The following is a 25,293-nucleotide window of genomic DNA, read 5'->3' on the forward strand; positions in this document are numbered from 1 at the left end:
CCGGAATATCGATTTCCTATTCGCCCGTCGGAGCTCGTTTCGGGGTCCCGCTACGTACTTGCCGAGGGCCCCCTTTCGGATCGGCTCCTCGATGGCATTCTTGGATGCCGACGGTTGTCGGTCTTATGGCCGGGCTGGCCGTGGTAATCGCAAAATTGGCTTGCGTCGCCTTCCGCCCTCGTCTTGGGGGGTCTTGCCCACTTCTGCCCTTCATTCTTGCTTAGGGCGAAGACCTCGGCCGGTGATTTAACCAGGGGGGTGAGACTGCTGTACCGCTTCGGGGTGTATGGTCCCGAACTCCCCCCGGCGCCCGCCGAGTTCTGTTTTCTATTATATCTCTCAGGCCGTGACCTATTATTGTCACGGCGTCCTTCATCTCTGTTATCCTGGCGGCTCCTCCTCTCTGGGTGCCCAGCTTCGCTGTGGCCTACCCAGGTCTTGTGATAGTCCTCCACCTTTATGGCTCGGTCGGTCATCTTTCTGGCGGAGTCCAGGTTGAGGTCTTCACACTTGATGAGCTCATTTTTGAAATCGCCTTTCGGTAGGCCTTTCATCAGTGCGAAGGCCGCCGATTCGATGTTCGGCTCTCGGATCGCTGAACCTTAGCGTCAAATCTCTTGACGTAGCTCCGGAGGGACTCGTCCTCCCCCTGTCGGATAGTCAGGAGATCTGATGTCTCCACGGCCCTTCGCTTGTTGCAAGCGTTACTGGGCTATGAAGTTATCTCTCGGTCGGCATAGCAAAGATACCGAGCCATTGGGTAGCCCCTTGTACCAACTCTGAGCCATGCCATGGAGGGTCGTTGGGAAGACTCGGCACCACACCTCATCGGGTTGCTCCCACACCAACATGTACGACTCGAAAGCCTCGGCATGGTCGGTCGGGTCGCTATCTCCTTTGTATGATATGGCTGGCAGCTTCAGCTTAGTTGGCACCGGGACTTCGAGGACAAAGGCATTGAGGGGCTATCTGACCATGTGCCGAATGACACGCGGCGATCGGCTCCTCGCAATCCTAGTCCGGCTTCTCTCCCCGTGGTGGGAAGGGCTTCTTGTTGTCCGAATTTGGAGAGTCGGACTTCTCTCTTCATTTCTTCGGGGGTGGCCTCGTTGGTGCCGCGGCGACGCTGTCCTCCCGCGAGGGGGGGAAGGACTTTGGTCTGCCACTGGCAGCACGGGCACCGCCGGCGTCCTAGTATGCATGGCTCCTTGTATTGCCCCGAACAAGTTGTTCGGGGTCACTTTATGGGCCCTGTTCACTTGTGGGTATTCTGCCGTCACCGTCGTTGCGGCGGGGGTGATCGGCGTATTACCCATCAGGTCCAGGAATAGCTTCAGTTTGGCTGCATCGACCACATGTCCCATGACAAGAATCGCTTGGCGGCGCAGAGCGGTGTTCGGTAGTATCGGCATCCCGTACGCCGGTTGAATTACTCGGCCGGTGGGGGACTGCCCGATCTCAGAATTAGGAATCGTTTCATCCTGGTAGAATGCGGTTTCGTCACTCACAATTACTTCTTGTTGTTTTGACATCTTCTTAGCTTGCTGGGTGGGTTTTGTTTTGTTTTGTTTTTTTTTTGTTTTTTTTTTAAGGGATTTGACTAGCTTTTAGTATCTCTTCCCACAGACGGCGCCAATTGTTCCGGGTGTAATTCCGGAGCAGTGTTATGACCACGTAATCTTTGTTGATGATGACTTTGCTTGACTCTTCCTTTCGGCCTCTCCTGAAACAATGAACAAACTGAGGGCTCGGCTTGGTACCGAGCGTACTCACTCCGACGCTCAAGTCAGTAAACTTAAAGGGATTAATTTGTGTGTTACTTGGCAAAGTATATTGTAGAGAGATAAGGGAGTTTATACCAGATTAATAGTGAGTTTATGGATTATTCGATTATTTTTCGGATCCTTTTCTCAATGAGAGAAGTGGAGTATTTATAGACTTTCACCTTTTGTCACGTAGTGGCCAAGTGGCAGAGCAGGTGGAAAGACTGTTCCACCCTCGGCCGAGGGACCCATGGCGGGCCGGCTGGCCTTGTTGACTCCATGCCGAGGGGTCTTGGATATGAGTACGCGGATATGTCTCCCGGCTGGCGGGTTGCCCAGCCGAGACCCAAGTGACAGGCCGACAGGCTGCGTCGGTTAGGCTGTCTAATACGTTGACTTGCTGTGGATGTCTTTGACCTTGCTCAATATGTTGACTCGGTCAGCGGGTGCAGAATATGCCCCATCAGTAACAAAATTACAAAAATAGCTATATGCTTCAAATGCAAAAAAATAAGCATAAGTTTTTGTATTAAACAAATAATCTTCTTTTTTTAATCATAAACTTATTCTGAGTAAAAATGTAAAATTCGTTCTGTTTTAATTATTAGTATTTTTACACATTCACAATTGTAGATAACTACAAACAAAATTCAAAGTTCATTTATATATTATTATTATTAGCTTTAATTGTTAAGTTTTATACACATGACATTCTAAAATACCGTGCATTCGCACAGGCTCTATACTAGTTTCTATCAACTCCAAATTTCCCACCATTGCTTGCATCCACGTCCACTAATGATCACTCGCATTGTTCAATTTTAAATTTCACAAAATCAAATTGAAGACGGCACGTATTCGTCACTTTGGAGTGACGGATACCATTTCCTATCACAAATGACCCAAATAGAGGAGAGAGAGAAGTACATGGGGGTGCCCCCACCTTGTTCCCCTATCCGTTTTATGAGTGGCATTACCCGTCACTTGCTTCGACCCGTCTTCAGCAAGACTAACTGTTTAAATTTTTACAACCTTAAAGTTTCTTAACCGTACTTTCATTTTTCAATTTTTACATTTCAAAATTTCTAAAAAAAACTCACTTTAACATTCTCCTTTTGTGTGAATATAAGCACGTGATTCATGACCTAGGTTCGGTGCCCCTTTTGTGTCTCCATGTAAGTTCTACTAGGCTTGATGCGTTCTATTTCTTAGAATACAACTTAACTAGAGTTCAAGCCCAGGCGCTACTGGGGTTACACCTTAATAATAGTTTCAACGTATATATTTACGGTTTTAGGGCATGAAGAATCTATCACACCCGAAATACTCGAGAGGGGAGGGGGGGGGGGTGAATTGAGTATTTAAAAATTTATGCCTACTTTTTATTTTATATCAAGGTAATTAATTACTTAAAGTTTATTGATTAAACTTTAACTATATAACTAAATGATTATGAACGTAATAAAATGAACGAAAAGAAAAACTGCAAGGACACACGATATTTGAAGTGGTTCAGCTTCACACGTCGAAGCCTACGTCCACTATGCTCGATTAATAATTTTAGTACCTCTCTCCGGATTACAAAATTATCAACCCACTCGTATAGCTAACTCTAACTATAACTCAATTTGAATATCACTAGATATTCGGTTTTGACTATCTTAAGTTACTAAGAAAGTACTTGATTGTTCTTCTAGGTGTTCACACAATTGAACGAGTAAGAAACAATATGAAGCACTATTATCCAATAACGTAACTTAAAAAGTAATTGCAATAAAGAACAACACGACTTTTCAAAACAATTTTCGATTGCAAAATAATGATAAACTTAATTTGTTTGCAAGGATATTTTTAAAGCTCAAAGTTGAGAAGTGATTTGAAAGAATGAATAAGTGCTTGTATTTATAGTAGAGGAGATCTAGGTTTAGCAAGAAAACCCTAGATGCCGTGTGTGTGTCGTGAGAGGCAAGAAAGAGATTAGGTCAAATCTTCCTTAATCTTGGAAAGTAAGAAGGAATAAAAATAATATAAAGAGATAAGAAATCTCTAACAAATATTATTTTGATCTACTTTAGTTCTTATCCAAGTAAGAAAAAGATCTTAATCCATTTATTTATTCTAATAATATCTTATCAAAAGATATGGAATAAATATAAGGAGATAAAATATATTTAACAAATATTTTATCTAAGATCTTTACCTAAACCCTAGATCTCGTGTAGATTAGGAAAGGAATAAGATCTATCTTTTTCTTATTTTAATCCAACACTATTTTAGATAAAAGATACAAAATAAATATAAGGAGATAAAATATCTCTAACAAATATTTATTTAAGATCTTTACCATAAAACCCTAGATACTATATAGATCACGTGTGAAGTATATAGTAAGTAGGAGATCTAATTTTAACCTAATAATATCTTTATATAATGGAAAAGAATAAATCAAATAATATATGAAGATAAAATATCTTAACCAAATATTATTACTAAGATTTATTCCAAACCCTAACTTGCAGAAAGAGTATTCGAATAAGGAGGAAAAATGGCTCATAGGCCGGCTACCCAAACCGAAACCCTAGCTAAGATATTAGGTTAGATAATTAGGGTTTAGATATGAATTAAAGGAAAACCCTAGATAGCATGACAACTCATAAGTTGTTTTACTAATCAATAGGATAATCTAAAACTCATTTGATCTAATCATGTCCCAAATCTCACTCTACTATAAACATACTTTTCTTTAAAGATTTTATTATTTAAGCTTTGAAAAATATATTTTAAAAACATTAAAATCGTGTTCTTCATATTGCAGCTCAAAGTTATAGTAGAATCACCTATAACTTTGAGTTCAACTAGTAAAGTTATAACTAAAACAGCTATAACATTACTTGTCAAAATTACTTCTAAAATTACCGTTATCGAATGATGACCTATACTAGCTAATCTTCCTAGAGATCTTCAGTAGTAGAATCATCTCTTCATCTTGATCATAAGCTCTTCATCTTGAGCTTGTTATAGATTTGATCGAGCCTTTTGCTTGAGTGATCATCATACTTGAAACTTGTTACAGTTACTATGACGCTTTAAGAATCTTCAATGTTATAGCTCAAGCTGCTATAACATTACTTTAACGATGCTTCACAAATCTTCAATATTATAGCCAAGGATGCTATAACATTACTTGCTTAATCTTGTAAACCTAAGTTAATCTTAACAAAGACTAAACAAACGATTACGAGTAAGAGTATATATAATATAAAGCACACACTTGTCATTATTAAAACTTAACAGATATCTATATGGTCCAACAAATTCCCCCTTTTTGATGATGATAAGTCTTTTACGATTTGTGACTAAGTGTAAGTTCCCCCTCAACATAATACTATAAAAGTCATAGTCAGTTGAACGCAAGAACAATCCACTTATATACAAAGTATAGCATCTAAGGACCTTAAGAGATTAAAGGTTCTGACAAGGAGCAAGCTTAGAAAAATACTTAAGTCACGATCATTTCTTCCCACTCTTGACATCATCGAAAAGACGAGAACAGACATAAAACGACTAGAATGATATCAACCGAGGCAAGAAATATATATTAATCAAAGCATATATTATAGCATAAGAACGACTTCAACATAAGCAAGCTCTACATATAAAGTGTGTAATACAAACCAAGATGAGTATAGATTTTGTAAGAGAGAATGAAAATAGTCACTCACCTAACTACGACCTACAAAAGCATGCATGCAATCTAACATGATAGATATCTCTAGCGACCGTACATATACACTCCAACCAATCGAGGTCCAAAACACATGCCGAGGACTTACAAAGTAATGTGAGGTGAGGTAATTGGGTAAGAAGGGGCAAAATAATGTGGATATGTGGAGATAAAAGCCAAGCTATCACCGATCACAACCAAAAGTAACCATATTCCACTTTCCAACCCAACATGAAAGATGATGCACCATGTCAAGTATGGCATAAACTCACTCACATCAACAAATACTTCTCCTCAAGTAATATGGAAATGATAAGAATAGGAGTAATAAGAGATTTCTGCTTTTTCATCTTTTATAATAACATTTTTTTTCTCTCCCTTTTTTTCATTTTTGTTCAATTTTTTTCAGTCCATCTTTTTCTTCCTTCCTTCCAATATTCATCACAAAAGCAACAAAATTGACCACAACAAGACTTCCAAATTTACCAACAAGACTAGCTTGACAAGGGTAGGCTATATGGAATGTAGTTGAATAAATAGGTCAAAATAAGGCAAATTTGGCTAATGTGAGGTTAGTAGGTAAAACATAAAGGAAGGGTTGCCTCTCCACATGTGTAACCACCACAAACCGAGTGTATACAGGAAATAAGAGACAAATTTCATGCTTATGCAATTTGATGTTACATGCCATGTAAGGAGTACTACTCACATCCTAAATGAAACCAATCACGAATGTCATTGGTTTATGAAGCTCTAAACCTTAGAATGTATAAGTTATGAATAAGAATTATGGTTTGTATACAACACAAAATATAATAGACTAGCAAACGGAATATTCTCATAAAATAATAAAATACTATATAAGAATGTACTTGCAACGAAAAATACGAACATAGACATACAATCTCGTCTTAACTAGTCAATCATATGGAAAATAAAATATTTGTGACAAGTTTAGTTGCCACCAATTAAACCAATTTCCAACCGTAAAATCTCAAAACGTTCTCTAGCCAATGCTTTGGTAAAAATGTCAGCCCATTGTTTTTCTGTACTACAAAATTCCAATCTTATGTTGCCCTTATCTACATGATCTCGTAGAAAATGGTGTCTAATGTCTATATGCTTAGTTCGTGAGTGTTGCGCAGGGTTCTTAGATATAATTATAGCACTCGTGTTATCGCATAAAATAGGTATACACCCAACAATAACACCGTAATCACATAATTGTTGCTTAAGCCATAAAAGTTGAGAACATACCAATCCAGCAGCAATGTATTCGGCTTCAGCTGTAGATAACGCAACGGAATTTTGCTTCTTTGACCCCCACGTAATGATACATGGTCCAACAAACGTGGCTATGCCGGAAGTACTTTTTCTGTCAAGTTAACAACCTGCATAATCTGCATCTGAATACCCTATGAGATCGAAATTACACTCAAGAGGATACCACAGATATAATTTAGATGTACCGATTAAATATTTCAAGATTCTCTTAACTGCAATCATATGCAATTCTTTAGGGCACGATTGGAATCGAGCACATACGCATACACTAAATATAATATCCGGACGACTTGCAGTTAAATAAAGAAGTGAGTCAATCATACCTCGATAAGTTGTCTCATCGTCAGACTTACCGTTTTCATCCAAAGTCAACTTCTTCTCAGTACCCATAGGAGTTGGCTTAGAATTAGAGTTTTCCATACCGAATTTCTTTATTAGCTCCTTGATGTATTTCTGTTGGTGTATCATAATTCCTTCAGGTGTTTGTTGAATCTGGAGTCCAAGGAAGAACTTAAGTTCTCCCATCATGCTCATCTTGAATTCTGATGTCATTAATTCTGAAAAATACTTACATAAACGATCATTAGTTGAACCAAAAATAATATCATCAACGTAAATTTGTACAACTAATAAATCGGAATCCTCAGTTTTCAGAAATAGGGTTTTGTCGACATATCCTCTTTTAAAACCACTTTCAAGAAGATATTTTGACAATTTGTCGTACCATGACGGCGGAGCTTATTTCAAACCATACAAGGCTTTATCTAATTTGAAAACATGGTTTTGAAACTTGCTATCGAGAAATCCTAGAGGTTGTTCCACAAAAACCTCTTCGTTCAAATAACCGTTAAGAAATGTTGTCTTAACGTCCATTTGATAAAGTTTGATTCCCTTATGAGCAGCAAACGCTATTAACAATCTAATAACCTCAAGTCTGGCTACAGGAGCGAAGGTCTCATCATAGTCAATTCCTTCTTGTTGATTATACCCTTGTACAACCAATCTAGCTGTGACTCTCCCATTTGTACTCCATTTTTTTCGAATCATATCATTGATAAGGTTAGCCTCAAAGAGACGATAATCAACCAGGAAGCCTAGGCAGCAGTTCCCCCAGAACTCCCTGGATCGTCCCAACTCTGCAGGGTCAACATTAACGACCCCCCCCCCCCCCCAGACCTAGGATACCTCCATAAATTTGCATGCAGGGGGTTGTTAGGGTTGAACTCATCATTTGAATGAGTATGGTGATACTGTTGGTGATTGGGAATATCTTGAGTTCCATTATTATCCCTTTCATTCTGCTGACCATCGTTCCCAACTCCTTGATTCTCCCCATTACCAAACCTCATAAACTGTCCTTCAAACTCCATTTTAGAACCAGAAGAAGAAGTATTATGAGCTTCATTGAATACTTTTTTTATTACACTCTTTAAAGATATTTGATTGAAGAAATTTGGATGGAATGAATTTCCCCATTATCACTCCTTAAATACCCACCAGGCAGAGGAGAAGCTCAACAATCATCCGGGAACTGCAATCGTTCCTCCAATCATCTCAAAAAGAGCTAAATCCAACCGGATAAATTAAACCTCGAGCCGTACAAAATAGGAAACCCCCAATTAAAGGATACTGAAAATTAATGATTATAGAAATTAATACCAAAATGAGAAGTAATAGGTAGTAATATTTATAGGGTTGTCAGAAAAAACCCTTAAGATTCCCAATTAATCCTAATTCAATTGGGTAAGAATAGCAATGATTATAATCAAGTAAAAGATTTTGATTTGATGTAAGAGAATTTGCAGCGATAAGCAATAAACTCTATTGATTATAACAAGAACACTCATAAAGGAGATAATTTGCTTGATAGATAAAGAATTTGCAGAGATTCTGATGTGATAGATGAATGTTACGCATGTGCTCTCCAAAAAAGAGAGAAAAGGCTCTCTCTAGAAAGTTAGAGAGAGAAAAAATCTACACTCATGTATTTTACTTTTATACAATTCTCATAAACGTGCAATTCATGTGAACAAAAGAGCAACCCCTCATAGAACGACAAATTAATGTCAAATGAAATAAAATTAAAACAACTCAAAATAACAAGTTATTCAGACTTAACCAACATTAAAACCCAAAAAAAAATACAATTTAAATGGGAAATAACAATTGCAAAATTGTAATCAACATGCTCGTAGTGTCCAATACTATTCTCTTTGTCTCGTTTATTTTTTGAGAAATATATTATAATTAAAGGTAAACAAATAAATGAAAATGAGGGAATAAGGTATTATGCACCATGACAATATAGTTTGATGTAGACATTGGCTGAGAATCAAATTAAAATCGGGGAGTTAACACATCTCAAGAATTTTCCTTTAGATGGCAAGCATACGGTAACTGTCACAGAGCCGACACTATCAGAAGGAAAAAGCATAATATCACCATCAGAGCCACGAACCAAACACGGCCCTGTATAAACACAGTTTCCCCAACCAAAATTGATCTCGGAATCTGAGAGGTTCAACCAGCTCAGAACAAAAGCACTATGATCGTTGGCAGAAGACGACGATGAAGAAGGAGAAGGGCACTTCATGTTTCCTCTATCATCAAACATTTGGTACTTGGCTAGACTCTTCTTGTTTTTGTAGTAGCTAATTGCTGATGATACATATTCATCATTCACTTCATCTAAAGCCTTTCGTACTTTGCTACATGCGTAGCTCAGAGGACGACACAAGAGCTCACCAACCCGACTCGTAGCTATTACATCAACAATAGCATTACCAAAGTAGCTGTAATAAAAACATGACATTGCTTGTATCATCAAGTGTTACAAAGGCAGATTGTAAATCAATCTTTTACAAAAAAAAACCATTTCATATTGATACACGTATATATCTATAAATGGAAAACATGACTTTACTGCCTTGTACCTCCCCAACTTAGTACCAATTCTAGTGAACTCCCTATCTTAGCTTCAATTCTAGTGAAATCAGAGGACGCATAATTAATCAAAGAGAAAGGAAATGAATCAAGAAAAAGAAACGATGTTAAAGAAATAAGATCACCCATAATTTTACTCTTTGTTTGTTTACAATAACACAGGGATTCAATCACCACCAACATCAATGAGAGAAGTGGATGAGGAGAGGGAGTTATAGTATTTGTGGGAGGGGAGTTATGTAGAAATTAAATGGGTAATTTATTTAATTATGGGCCCAAGTTGAAGAATGCACGGGATGTATATAATGGGCCACGGAAATTCTATACACCTTACCCTTACTAGCTGCATTGTGGCCCAAGTTGAAAAATTTTGTTCCACAACTGTAAGGGTACTCATGGTACAAGTCATTTTTCCCTTGTTTGATAATTAAAAGGCGCCATCGGGTGGCGCCCAATTTGGGCGTCATCCTCTCACATGGGGTGAATGTGGACCCTTTAACTAAGAATGGTTGTGAGAGGGTGGCACCTAATTTGGACATCACCCAGTGACGCCCTATCACTATCCTTCAGTTTATTCTACCCGTGAAAAAGAATCTACCCTAATTTTAATGTTGGATTTTTGGCCATAGATTTAAATGAAAATAGTGCCAATTTTTAAAATATTAGAAAACGAACATAAATTTATAATTTATTTAAGGTTTACGAACTTTTCTTAAGTGCACTTTATAGAAGTTTTACTTTTTTGAACTGAATTTATAGGACTGAACTGAAATGAACTTATAAGAGTTGAACTGAACTGAATTTATAAGCGTTTAACTGAACTTATGAGGGCTGGACTGAACTTATAAGAGCTGAACTGAACTGAACTTATAAGAGCTTAACTGAATTTATGGGGCTTGACTGAACTTATAAAAGCTGAACTAAACTGAACTTGTAAGAGCTTGACTGAACTTATGGGGGTTTGACTGAACTTATAACTTATAAGAGCTGAATTAAATTTAAAGAAGGTGACTTTAAATCCAAAGGAACATAGCCTATCTAATTATATTAGAGTTATGGAATTATATTAGAATACTCTCTCCTATTCACTAACATTTTCCACATTTGTTAAAACGGAAAATTCACAAAGATCTTCCACTTTTCTTATTTGACTATCATTTGTGTTTAATATAACATGTAACCCCACATTTTCTCACCTACTCTAATTTTCCTCCATATATTATTACTACACTAAATATTGGTCCAAAATCAATGTGAAAGATCATATAGAATAGGAGAGAGTATTATTTAAGAGTGATTATTATTATTTACTAATTGAAGTATATATAAATCTAGTGAATTATGGAATCTTGTATCTTTTGGGAATCTTGATCTTTTTTTTTTTATAGTTTCCAAAATTCATTTTATCGTAATTATACGTTAGATAATTAACTTTTTGTTGCATAGCTCATAAATTTATCATTAATTATTTTCCTATGACATTTTTTAAAATTACGTTGAAATAAATTATGAGATAAATTCACTATGTCCGTTATTAATATTTTACTTAAATCAATTGGTTAGCTAATTGTGTTATTCTAATTTTTTTAATTATGGTCTGTATATAATCAAATAATAACTAAAATTAATTATAAGAATGTCAATCTTTAGTTAGCCTTTAACTATATTGTACAGATAAAAATGATAGAAATTAATGAAACTACAAATCCCATGTGGAATAAAATTAAATGTGTTAAGATGATGTGGAATAAAATTAAATGGATTAAGGTAGCCTTCGCTTTTTATTATACAGTATCGATATTGATATTTATAGTTTTAACATTTAGCATACAAAATTTAGAAAGTTTATAATTAATTTGGGATTAATTTTAAAAGGAAAGAGAATAATAAAAGTGACATGTAGAGAACAACTAGAGGTGGCAAATGGATCAATCAGATCGGTTTCGGTTCAAGTTCTTTCGGATCGGGTTATTTCGATTTATCTTTTTTTTTTTTTCAGATCGATTCAATTCAGGTTGGATTCAATTTCCACGTTTATTCGGTTGTAGATATTTCGGGTCGGTTGAGGTCTGAGACAGGTCAATATCGGAGCAAATAAGGTTCGAGTCGGGTCAATATCAGAGCATATGAGATTCATGTCCGATCATAATCAGATCGGATGTCAAGGGATTAGATCTTTATTCAAGACATTAATAATTTTTTTAAAAAAAATAATATATAGTGTTTTTTTTAATAACTATACAATATAATATCAATTCATTCACTCAAATGAGAGACACTCATTTACAGAAAGACACCTTAGATGTGATGCCTAGATACATTCGGGTCATTTTGGGTTTTAATGTTGGGTTTCAGTATCAGTGTACAGGTTGAAATCGGTTCAGGTATATATCGGTTCGCATTAAAACAATTTAGGTTTATTCGATCTTGTGTCTATTTCGGATATTACAAATTTCGTTCGATTTCGAATCAATTCAGATCGATTAAGGTTTTGGGGTGAAGTTCAGTTATACCTTTAGATGTACGGTCGGATTCGGTATATTTTTGCAAAGTGTAGGAACAACCCTATCAGTGATGACAAACTCGACTCATAAATAAATATAAATTTATTGATCTGAAAGCTTATGGCATACGCAATTTCAAAATAAAATTGAGGGAATAGATAGTACTTAACGTACCTTGACGGTAATGGTGGGTTGAGACGGCCGCGTACATCCACACAACAAGCTAGGCTAGTAATTTCTTCAGTATTGAGCTCTCGCGCCTTGGTAAGACAAATCCACATATAAGCCGTGATAACTTCAAATCGGCTGTATGGACGCCCATGCACGCCCTCAGTATTGCTATTAGCAGCTTTCTTAAGCTTCTCAATCTTGTCCTTTCTCAGTATTACAGTGGTTGGAGTAGCTTTATTCTCCCATTCAATTTTTTCCACACGACCAAAGTAAAGGTCACTAAAGTAGTTCCCTGACTTGCCATCATAAGCTGGGGGACGTGCTAAAACATCCCCGTCCAGGACTTTACGATCATGAAATGGTTTTATCTTAAGCTGCTCACCTCGAGCGAGCCTAGCCCATTCTTCGGTAAAATAAAAAGCGCTTCTCCCATCCACAACTAAGTGGGAGACTGACATACCAAAGCTAAGACCGCCACATTGGAATTGTGTGACTTGCACTACAAGCACAGGAATATCATTGATTGGTTTTCCATGTACTTGGTGGTAATCCATTTTAGGCAATAGATTCCTTATTTTCTTATTACTCGACAATAAATTGCCTAAATCACTTAAATTCATGTCACAGGAGGCGTCAATAAGCTCAGCACCCATGGCATTGCACTCAAGCTCAAATCGACCCTCACACAAAGAACGCAATCGCCCTGCTAGTGGGTAGAAAGATACTAAGGCAAGGCTTAGCGATTCTTTTAGGGTTTTTATAATTTTGTTTTCTGTGGGATTTAACCATTCTTCATCAATTGGTCTTTCATATAGATGTATGTGGGATGAATGCGTAATGACACCCACTTGATCTAATTGAGAAAGGGGAAAAATGCCATTCCATGTTTCTTTACATGGTGGCACTAGGTGTCTTTTCTTAATTTTTATCATGGCCATTGGCTTTTCTTTGATCGACTTCATTTTGGTAGAAACTTTTTTTTTTTTTTAAACACGTATAATTAATTTTTGTCGAAATTTTGTATATCTGTATAATCCTACTGTCTTCTTCGCCTATATAGTGCTTAGCAAGGCATATCGAACAGGGCGATTTCATTTGCGAAGTCAAAGATTGTGCATCGTGGAAAATTAATGGGCTGAATCATTGAACGTCGGTAGTGCCTCCCTGTTATTATATTTTTATGATATATTTAATAATATTGATTTGAACGAGGGTGTTCTATAGAGTATACACATTGATATCAGGATATCCCTGGCGACAATTGCTCATCTACCACGATTGCAAGTTGTTAATCAATGTTTGAACCTAATTATAATTTTTATATACGGAGAGGGAATAACAATCCCATTTTTAATCAGTTCTTACAACCTACTTACAAGACTCATAAACAATTAAACATGACTCTCTCTCCTCCATATACGCGTGGCTCACGTTTGATCACAAAATTAAGCTAATGACCCATCCATATCTTCTTTTCCAAATTGTTAATCTAATGACCCATCCATATCTTCCTTTCCATTTCTCAAAATTAAGCTCAATGTAGGCCATTTTTCCTCTTTCATGGTTCAACGAGAACTTACCTTATGCTCTTATTAGTCATTTAAGACTAAAAAATGTAGCTATTGCTTCCTACAAAACTTTAAGTTTTGAGGCCCATGCGTTTTGATGATGACAAATACTTATGCAATAACTATATATTTTCTCATGCTTCTAATTATTATGCTGTCATGTGTCTTTGGATGTTTTTGATAGATTTACCTACGCGCCAGGGAATGGAGGCTTGAAGAGATGATGATTCGATGTCGTGGCTAAAGAGAGTGTAGATATACGGTATTTGATGAATGTAATACCTGCTCCGTTAGGGGCATGTTGACCGACCTTGGACACATGTTAGACTCTTGGAACCTTTCACACAAGCGACCTTACGTCATAGTAACCGTTGGGAAGTGGGAACTTGATCTAGTCTAGGCTACTCGATCGAATAGTCTAGTGACTCGATCGAATAGAGGTCACTCGATCGAGTAAGCCCTATACTCGATCGTGTATGGCGAGTTCAAGGTAAGTATATAAGTCGTAAACCCAAATCAGTTTTCATTATTTTTTTCCTAAACCTAATCGACGATACACCTTCTCCCTCACCAACCTTCAACGTTTTGAGATCCTTTACACTTGGAGACACCATGGGATGGAGACTTGAGTCGGGTTGCGGTCTTGTCGTCGGAATGTTGAACATAGGTACGTCATCATCATCATACTCAGGTTCCTTTGTAGTTATGGTTGTTAGTAATAAGGTTTTCCCTATTGTTGTGATAGGTATGGAGGGAGGTTGTCTTGTCTTTTATGGATGTATGCGGTGTTGCTGTTGATTCCTAAAAGTAGATTTTTTGTACTCAGTACTGTTGATTGGTTGTTGTGTTGTTGTGTAGCATCGTTGATTGTGTGATAATATCATTGTGTTTGTGTGCGGGGCGCGTCCCTGGCTGAATGGAGTCATCATCGGGAATGACTTCACGCCCTTGATTCAACTCTTGTGGTTCGCGTCAGAAGGGGATGTGCACATTAATGGACATGGGTTATTCGCTCTATGGTTTTGAGAGGGGCTTAGGTGATAAGGCTGCAGTCCCCACTGGCGGTGTGGATTGCCGGTTGCGATTGATAATCTGGCACGGCTATACCTTTGTGTTATTCAGATGACCGATGGAGTATTGGTGTTGGTGATTATACTTGTGTTGTTCTACGGTCGTTATGTTGTTCTTCAGTTACTGACCTTGTGTGGTTTGTCTGTGTTTCTTTCTTGTTATGTGCCTGTCGTGATCCATTATGGTGAGCAGTCAGTCTTAGCAGGTGTTGATATAAGGAGCTTACCTGAGTGCGTTGGAGGGACGATTCTTTCACCGAGTCTTGGCATTGAGTAGTCTCACTATATTTGATAGTTGGTTGTTAATCAGTTGTATCTTTCTTTTGAGTTGAACTTGTAATAAAATCTAAATATTTGGTTTATTGGCGTTATGATATACTATTCCTCGGGCAACCGATACCGTAATACGCGTGTCTTCTAGGGAAGGTCCTGTTAAGGCTCCTTGGTAGATGGGGGTGTTACAAAGTGGTATCAGCGCGACGATTTTGGAATCTATAATCAATGAACCTAATAAATGTAGTGAGTCAAATAAAATGAACCTGGTGTATGTGTGTTGGAAGCTCCTTGTGTACTTGATTTTAGGCGAGAAGGCGCCCTCATTCAAAAATGCTGGCCCCAATATTCTTAAGCCAGCTACTTCGAATGGGGATATTTACTCGGGAATTGTATGAGCATCTGTGTGTAATGTGCAAGATATACGTAGTAAGGTAATGTCATGTGTGTAGGTAATATCATATGTGATGCGTAATTACTTGTATAGTTATGTGTGTGTGAGTATGTGAATGGAGAAGTAGGAGGTATTAGAAGCATGTGTATGGATATGTGGTGGCATGTACGTGATGATTGGTTTGAACGTCTTCTATTTTTGATAAATGATATGAGGACATGGATGGCGTGTAAGTTTGGTAACTGGTTTACAAGTTTGCAATATCTGATAGATGGTATGAGCATGTTGTGTTATGTTGTAGAATATGATTTGCATATGAATAAGGTAGAATACTGATATCCATATGGGTGAATATGTGTATTAAGGCACGTAATAGCAAGATCGAATATTGTATGGAATGTAATAGAGTAGAGTGATAATGTTTTAATTGCGGTATTTGCACTATATGTAATGTAATGATAATCGCTAGTATTAGTTTAGAGATAATAAGTGACGAGTTCTAAGTATGCCTTAGACTCCGAACAATTTGTTATTTTGCAGGAGACCAATCATTTCTTGATCATTCGTTGGGTATTTTGACTTACTCGACCGAGTACGAGGGAGCACTCAACCGAGTAGGCCTTACTCGACCGAGTAGGTGGGTCACTCGATCGAGTAACCTAGAAAACAGAATCAATGTTAATTCCGCCAACGTCAAAACTTGATCGACCAACCCCAACTCGATCGAGTAGAGACTACTCAATCGAGTACCGCATATATCGATCGAGTACCGCTGCTACAGAACACGGGATTCTTAAATTTTTTTGAGGTTTATAACCTCAACACTCTCATTCCTTATTTCGTATTCTATCTTTCTAAACCTAATTCTCTGATAAAACTTCATTCTCTACAAAACCTTGGTGTAATTTGTGCTTGATTTCTAAGTTCATCCGTCTAATCCGTTTGCAAACTAATTGAAGGTTAACGTTTTACTTCTTCTTTTGATTTTGATACAAATAGAAACATGTGGTAGTGTTGGAAACTTCTGAAATTCGATTTTGTACCTTAAGATTGTGTTGTAATTGTTAGATTTTGATAGAAATTACCTTAAATCTTTGTTAATTGACGTTAAAAACAATAATTTTGAGCTCAAATTGTGATATAATCAACCCGAAATTTCTAGGGTTTGCTCCCAAAATTTTTATTTTGTTCATCTCTTTCATCTTTAAACGTTGAAAAAGGGTAAGGAATGCTAGTATTATCATATTTGATGCTTGATTCTAGCTATTTTCGTCGAAAATTCCGTCTTAAAACTTCATCTTTTGAGTATACAATTTTGAAATTTTGTACCAAATGTGCTATAAAGGCTGTATTGTTAAGCTTAATTAAGGTAAAAATCAACCTATAATTCTTTGAGACATTAAACCATCTTTTATGAATTGTAAAAAGGTAAAGGCAGTTGGAAAATTCATCTTTTGCTCTCAATTTTACATGTTTTAGCAAGAAAAACTATTTTGAGCATTGCCTCTTTCCGTATAAAGCATTTGAAAGTTTCTACTTTGAATTTGTAAAACCTGATGTGTGGGTAAACTATGTTGAAACCGATGACGAGAACTGCTGCCACATGACAGACCAAGAGGACACGAGCTAACATCGCCTCGCGGAAGAGGTGGGGGAAGGGAACCAAGGACCCGTTGTTCCTCCGGTACCTAGGTATCCGACAGTTATCTTTGCTGATTTCAAACAAAGGTATGACTTTGTTAGCTTGCTAGACCGCAACTTGAGACCAACAAGGTGCATAGATCCGGTTATTTTGGAAGAGCTAAACATAAAGTTAGATGTCCGCCATATTTTTTGGGGTGTTGAGTTTGGAAGGGTTGTATCTGTGGACAGGGTCCTCAGGAACTGCGTCCGCGGGATCCACACCAGGCATAATCGACTCGAGGTTCTTTCGAATCGAATTAAGACAAACTAGAGTCGCCACCAAGTTTTTTGGGAACTTGGAACCGTTCAAGTCAACTTTACACCTTTCATCGAAAAGCAAAAAGCCCATCGACTACGAGTGATTAAAGATAAAGACTTGTACCCTATATCACTCGATTAGAATGACTCTCGTAATCCAATGGTATTTAGACGGATCCACAAACCATAGATCTTGAGTAAGGGGTGAGGGTACGTGTTGGGAAGCCCATAAGGACACCCAACCCCGCCCGTCAATAACGGCCTCTACTAAGTCAAGTGTCGGAGTTCAAACAAGGTCATAGCTACTACGATGTATGATTTGCAAACATTGTTTTAACCCTAACATGTGACAATAATTTCTATGTCGTTTAATGCATGAATACTAACTTTGTCAAAGTTGTTTTAGCATGTTGGTTGATTTGAAATAAAAGATGCGCAAACACGGCTTAGGAGGAATGGGGGAGCCATTGGGATCTATCCTATTACAACCCAGGCATTTCATGCCGACACAACGAGAAATAAATTATAACTCGATTTAATTACAACAACTATCGAAATTATTTTGACTCAATTAAAATAAAACCTATGTATCTGATACAAAATTACAATACAAACTAACAAAAAACAACTCAAACTATTATGACTTAGCAAATAAAATAAATGAAAACAAAAAGGCTAAAACTAAGTTAGATTAATTAATGATGTTAGCCGATTTATTAATTAGTAAACAAATTAGACTAGAATTAAACTAATTAAATTAAATTAAACAAATACAAAGGTTTGAAATAAATTAGGTACAACTTATTGATTAAATTGAACCCAACTCATTAAAATTATTCACCAATCCATATTTATTAAAATAGGATTAGTAAACAATTAAAGAAACAAAAGAAGAAAAGAAATCAAAACTGGCAGACCCGTGCAGTGCACGGATCAGAAGTCAGAACAGACCCGTGCAGTGCACGGTTTTTTGTAGAAAACAAAGTTAATTGCATTTTAATTTCGAAATCAGCAAAATAAATTACGGAAAAATTCACTAAATTAAATTTACATATTTTGAACCTTAAAAAAATAATAAAAACAAAATTTACAATATTAGAAACAAGTAAAACAAATTAAAGGTTAATTAATTATAAATTAATTTAAGTAATTACGAACTAGGTTAAAAACAATTCTAATTTGTCAACGAGTGCAAATGGAAAGGTGTTAAGCACGCACTTCCATGCTAGCGAGAAAATTAGTGAAAGAGAAAGATGCATTCAATTAAGTTACAGAATCGTTAGTTGATTTTAAAGCTTATGTCGAAGCCACCTATCGTGTCTAATTAGATTATTAAATTGATCTAATGTCGTCTAAATACGTCATATGTTAACAATCAGAGGTTAAACTAACATACAACAGATCCTAGGGTGTGTCGAATTGGCCGAAACAACAAAGGGTCAAAAGCGAGGAACGGAAGTTAGAAATTCGTTTTATTTATGCCCTACCTTGAACACGAGGATATGTAAATGAGACGGGGGTGTACGACCGACTGAAGTAGCGGTTTATTTTCCCATCTCAAGTCAACGCGGGTGTTCATGGTGGTACTTTAACTCATACTCGGACTAAACTAGTTTCATAGTTAATTTAGACGATGAATAAAAGCGATAAACGAAACAAAAATAAACTATAAGAAAAACAAGCATAAAAACGAAATAAAAAAAAGGAGAAAGAGGAGGATTTGATGCACCCTCAACCTACATGTATCGTTGATACCGTCTTGGGTCGTAATCGATGGTAGATTTTATCTCGAGAGGCCGTCGTCGACGAAGAAACAAAGCAAACACGCGTTTTTGGCAAATCCGGACAGCAACTTTCAAACGATGATTTCTCCCTCGTTTCACGATGAAAATTCGATTTAAAAGATGTTTTGAAAACTAGAAAGAGAGGAGAACAGATATCTTAAAGCAACCCCTGCTCGTTTTGAGTTATTGGGCACGAAAAATGAGCACAAACAGAACTGGACAGACAGGAACAAACCGCGAAAACAGAGTGTATAACACTCTGTTTTTCGAGGGATTTCGTGTACTCTCAAGGGCAATTTGGCTCGTAAATCTTTGTTTAATGTGTAGATGGATGTTATATGGTTAATTAGGAACAATAAACTCGAGTTTTGATGGGGGTTTGAGGGAGGAACGAATTGTTTTTCGAGGAGGACACACAAACAGTTTCAGTTTGTATGTCGGTTTTGTGGAGGGTTTTTGAGAGGCAATTAGGGTTTGTTTCTGAGGTTTAAAGCTTGTGAGTGAAGGTAGGATGTATTTAGAACTTAGAGGAATGAATGTATGGTGAAGGGGTGGTATTTATAAGGAGTTAATGTAGGGTAAAAGAGAGGGAGAGGCAGTCGGGCCTGCTCACGCATAGCTGCTGTCAAGCAGCTTTTGTGAGGGTTTGAGGGGGGTTTTCTTGGTGATTAAGCTAGGGTAATATGGGTAGGATACTAGGGTATGTTAGGGTTAATGGGTACGGATTTTGGTGGTATTTGGAGCGGGTTTTGGGCTCGGGATTCATCACGCAAAACAGGGGGGCTGTTTGTATGCGCGGGCTGGTTGGGGGGTGTTTCGGGTGGAATTTGGGCCGTGGTTATGGGGGTTCGAACAAGGGTGGATGGGTAGAGGCTTAGGTTGGTTAGTGTACTCGATATTCGTGCCAACTCGTAAAGAAAACGGGCCCAAAAACCGAGCTAAAATCGAGCTCAAAAACATGCTTTTAAAACGAGTTTTCTTCGCTTTTAAAATCGATTTTTCAAATCAATTAACACATTAAAATAAATGACTTTCCAAATCAAATATACTCATAAAATGATTTTTCAAATCAAATATTTATTTTATTTTCAATAAAATAAACTTAAGAAAATAAATTCAAAATAAAATAAAATAAATTGAATTCACCTAAAAAAAAACCATATTTTAAATATCATTTAAAATAATAAAATGAACTCACTAAAAAAACATTAATTTAAATATCATTTAAATTAATAAAATGAATTCACTTAAAAAAAACATTAATTTAAATATCATTTAAATTAATAAAATACTTCATCGACGACGCCCATTCTACATCGTAAAACGAGCTCCAAATAATGACAGTGACAACTAAAGAATACATGTGTCCTATCATCATCGGGTGTTTGTCGGGTTCTCTATAAATTCCAATATCGACGGATACGGGTATCTACAGAGCCCCCACTTTGACTGAGGCTTGGACAAAGCGAAAGTCAAAGTATACCCCAGTCCCTCTCGACCGAGGATTCTTCGGGTCGTTTATAGTCCATTAGACTTGCGTATATAAGCTCGCCAGCCATAAGAAGAGACCATACCTGAAACTTCGTTGGGGATTGACTCTTGCTTTTGTTGTGTCGAATTATCGTCATTGGTCGTCGACCCATAAAGTTGCATATATGATGGGTTGAGCCTTATCCTTAGGCGCCTACGTATCCGTTTCTGACGGAATCAAACCCGCGTCGTAGTTCGGCATCTGCTGACACTTGCCCAAAGTTTATCATCCGCTGGCGTTTGTCCAAAATTCATCATCTGCTGACATTTGCCCAAAATTTATCATCTGCTGGCACTTGTCCGAACGGGACGGGACTTTCCAAGGAGGTTGCCGCCGCTTTCCTCATTTGCTTTCAGCTACGGAATTCTCCATTTCATACTCTTGTATTGAATTGAATTCTTGGTGGATATCATCCTTTACATCTTGATAATGGTCTCTGAAGCCAACGGCTTCAAAGCCCCCAGTTTGCGATGGCTCTAAAGTCGAAGACTTTAGAGCCCCCAGTTGAAGCATATCCTGCTATATTTGAAACACAGAAAATGTACAAGCGATAATCATCACATAAGCACATTTGGATCATCGACCTTGAAATTGGATCATTTGAAATACTGGGTCACCGACCCGAAGATTGAATTTGAAAATTTTGAATAATTGGGCCATCGACCCGAAGTTTAAATTTGACATTACTTGGTATGTTGGGCCATCGACCCAAAAAATTGAATTTGAAATTTTGAATTTCGAAAGATTGTGGTCATCGACCCGAAAAGATTCCACTACTTGGATCATCTATCCATAATTCGCAAAAGTTTTTGGAATTTTGAAATTTTGAAATTTTTTGAAATTGAACCTTGATAGGTGAGCATGAAATACGACTCAGACACTCCGTAAGACCCGTAAACAACGTGGGCGTAGCCCGCTACCGTAAAACAAAAAAGGAAAATAAAACCGTAAGTGTGCACGGGTTTTAATTCAATTATGGACTTGTTGGGGGTAGAAACGTAAATTGGCCGTTCCGGCGCCAAAAGATGGCAAATGGGAATCACAAGGTCGTCGAACTTGAGACATGGATATCGTATGGCATGGGCGTGCTCCCAAGGGCACATGGGAATCAAGATCACTTGGCATTGACAAGGTGGATTAAACTCACGGAGCAACAACGTTAGCTTCGCCTAGACACTAAACACAGACTGATTTTATGAGAGTACTTAGACATCACACATCACTCTTGTTGGGAACATTCTGCCACTCTTCTCCTCGCCTCCTTTCTTTTCAGCGAGTTTCATCATTTCTTGCCACCGCCCTCTTTCTTTTCAGCGGGCTTTTACTATTTTTCTTCCACGCCTTCTTTCTTTTCAGCGGGTTTTTCATATTTTCTGTTCCCAACACAAACCCACATTTATGTGACTCAGCATCTTTGCCTACATCGTTAAATAAAGCTCATTCCGAGACTTGACACTACTCATCTGAACCTATATCCTTATCCTAGCCTACATCGAGTGCTAAGACTGACTCAAACAAAGGTGGCTTCATTTGGACTTGGTTAAGACCCGTAAGAAACCGATAAGATGACAACTTGGTTGATGAGTGGATTGAATCCCTTATTCTGAAGGACTGCCTACGTATTCGCGTGGAGCGAAATCAAATCCGACGTAGTTCGATCTTGGTGCATAAACATGGCATTTTGATTGTGTGTACACACTCGAAGGTTTCACCTAAGGTATCATGTCGTATCCCATTCTAGCCTGTAAGGTACTGTTAAATACCGTGTCTAGGATTGGTACAAATGGCTTTGGTTCTTTGGGATGTGGAGCTTGGTAAAAACAAGTTGGAATGGTTAACCATCATTCTGAAGGTTTGTTTAGTGGTGCTAAGGCCAAGGGCTATGGCTGCTGATGTGGTTGGAATGTGTGTCTCGGGTTTGATGAACCACGAGTGCAAATGGGTTGAAAAATGATATGGGTTCAAATTTCCATGCCTGGACCCTAAAGGCTGGGTGTAACAACACAAGCGGAATAATTCTCAAAATTCCCGACTATCCCTTTGTAACTGTCTCAGGAAGGACTTAGGGGTAAAGAGGTTACTACTTAAGCTTTTGGGCTTCGCCCATTGAACTTCAACTATGGGTACTTGACTTGACTTCTGGCTTCCGTAACTTTGACATTCAACCAAAAACCTTTTGCAATAATTTCAACATCTTTTTTTTCTTTTTCTTTCATCACTTTTCTTTTTCTTCTTTCTTTTTTTTTCATTTTTCCAATTTTTCTCTTTTTCTCTTTTTCTCATTTTTTCATCTTTTTTCTCTCTTTGAAAATGATCTTCTATTCATTCTCTTAGTCATAAATGGATACACCTTGAAAACTGGGCTTCGCCAACTAATTTGGGTAAGAACTAACAATTCCTTGTTAGAACGGGTTAATATCTTCTCTCTTCGAGATGGGATGATTTTGTGGGGATGGGCTTGCTTTCCATCATCGATAGGGAAACCAGGAGCTAGTACGGGTTTGTCATAGAATCATCTAAAAGCTTGTCACAAACATTGGTTCAGATGGAGGTTTTCTACCGCCAGACATGGAATAGGTAAAGGAATCAACACAGGATCCTAGTGTACCTTACATTTTGAAACATGACATATTTCTACCCCAGGGATGCCTTTGAGTGTGTTGTGCGTTTTATCATGTTTCGGAATGATTGAGGATTGAAAACAAGACAAATTTGGAAACGAAACTGCAATTTTTTATTGGAAAGACAAATGCTTAACAGACTCGAAGGAACGATTCCTAGGACACACCCTAGATCATCGCGGAACAAACGACTCAACTTCAGGTAAAGAAATTTCTAGACTCGACTTGACTAAGATAAAAAAACAGATCCCGACTCATAATTTCAAATCTGGTCATGAGCTTTCCCTTGTTCAATTTGTCGGCTTAGATGCTCGGCTCGGTCCTTGATCCCTTTGATGGTCCGCCTCCATCCCGAGGTAGTCCTCTGAGGATCTACGCCAGTGATAAAGGTTGGTGAACCGAATTGTCTTTTATTAACTTCGTTAATGAGAGGAGTACATTCTAGAGCAAGACTCCCGACTTGAATTTCATTCTTCGGGTTTGGCAAGAATTCAAAGCAATCCACAAATATTTTCCCGATAAACACCCCTTTCAAGTGACATGGGCGTATAAGATGGGAATAATCGACATTGTCTTCGACAGAAACAAAGTTGGAGTGATCGCCAAATGGATTGGTGATGTTATTAGGTTTAACAGCTGGGATCGGGAGCGTTCCGTTCTCAATCATGTCTTAAATTTCGTGCTTCAGTCGATAGCACCTTTCAGTATCATGGCCTTTCCCTTGATGAAAGGCACAGTAGGCATTTGGTTTATACCATTTACCTTGTTGATCAGCGGGGGGGTCCGGAGTTGGACCAATAGGCTTCAGCTTTCCTTGGGCTATGAGCCTTTGGAGAGCGTATGTATAAGTGCATCCAATATCGGTGAATGCCCTAGGTGTTTGGCGCTGCGACTTCTTCGGTTGCCCTTCTAAGAGATTGATGGCTTCATCAATATGGGCCGTTGCTGGGGCCTTGCCCTTAGACGATGAGGCCCCTTGGTACCCTTTCGGCTTTTTCCCTCTCGCCCTTATGACATCATCTTCTACCTTTATCCCGATTCTTATCAATTCTTTGAAAGAGCCAAAATTCTGGTATTTCAGAGCATTACGGTAGACAGGTCGTAAATTCTTCACGAACTTATCTACCATTTCAACTTCGTCAGGCTTCTTAGCTAGTTTTACGCTTTCAGCGCGCCATCTTGCGAGGAATTCAGTAAAGCCTTCTTTCTCCTTTTGTGTCATAACCTCCAAAGTTCTTATGTTGGTTTGAATCTCAACATTGTCAGCATAGTGCTTACAGAACTCCACCGTAATATCTTCGAAAGTGGGGAAGTTCTTGAGGTCAAGATTATAAAACCATGCCTTTGGGTGTTCACCCAGAGATTGGGCGAAAATTTCAGAGAGCATATCAGCAGGTACTCCCTTCAGTGCTAAGTACCCTTTATAGGTTTTAACATGGTGGGCCGGATCTTCGGTGCCCTTGAACTTTGGGATGTCAGTGAGTACCATGTTTGTGGGCAACTTATCCTGAACTGGGGCATAGGCCCTAGCATTCTCATAGTGAATGTTCTTCCCCTGGGAGAGCTTCAGACGGTCTTCGATGAACTTGAACCGTTTCTCCAGATCGGTCAGAGGTGGGGTAAATGGAGGGGAATCTTCAACCAACTTAGATTCAATTGTATCCATGCGGGTCATCATGAGGTTCACGGCCTCAGTAAGCTTGTTAACAGCATCTTCCATTG

At 38.0% G+C, this 25,293-nt stretch overlaps 1 protein-coding gene across 1 annotated transcript; it reads right to left on the reverse strand.

Moving 5' to 3' along the window:
* Positions 1-8,883: 8,883 nt before the first annotated feature.
* On the reverse strand, positions 8,884-13,327 carry LOC141638487 (spermidine hydroxycinnamoyl transferase-like). The gene is made up of 2 exons (XM_074447901.1): positions 12,393-13,327; positions 8,884-9,563 (listed from the first exon to the last, which is right to left on the reverse strand). Exons 1-2 carry the CDS (start codon positions 13,325-13,327, stop codon positions 9,104-9,106), a joined length of 1,395 nt encoding a protein of 464 aa, XP_074304002.1. The 3' UTR covers positions 8,884-9,103.
* Positions 13,328-25,293: the final 11,966 nt, after the last annotated feature.

The sequence above is a fragment of the Silene latifolia genome, unplaced genomic scaffold (assembly GCF_048544455.1).
Source record: "Silene latifolia isolate original U9 population unplaced genomic scaffold, ASM4854445v1 scaffold_20.1, whole genome shotgun sequence".
NCBI classification, from domain to species: Eukaryota; Viridiplantae; Streptophyta; class Magnoliopsida; order Caryophyllales; family Caryophyllaceae; genus Silene; species Silene latifolia.

What these genes read in the sequence shown, in the direction of transcription:
- LOC141638487 (XM_074447901.1), bottom strand. Translation starts at nt 13,327, where the DNA reads ATGGCCATGATAAAAATTAAGAAAAGACACCTAGTGCCACCATGTAAA. An exon ending in AACCCACCATTACCGTCAAG is followed by an intron (nt 9,564 to 12,392) that starts GTACGTTAAGTA and finishes TTTTTATTACAG; the next exon opens with CTACTTTGGTAATGCTATTG.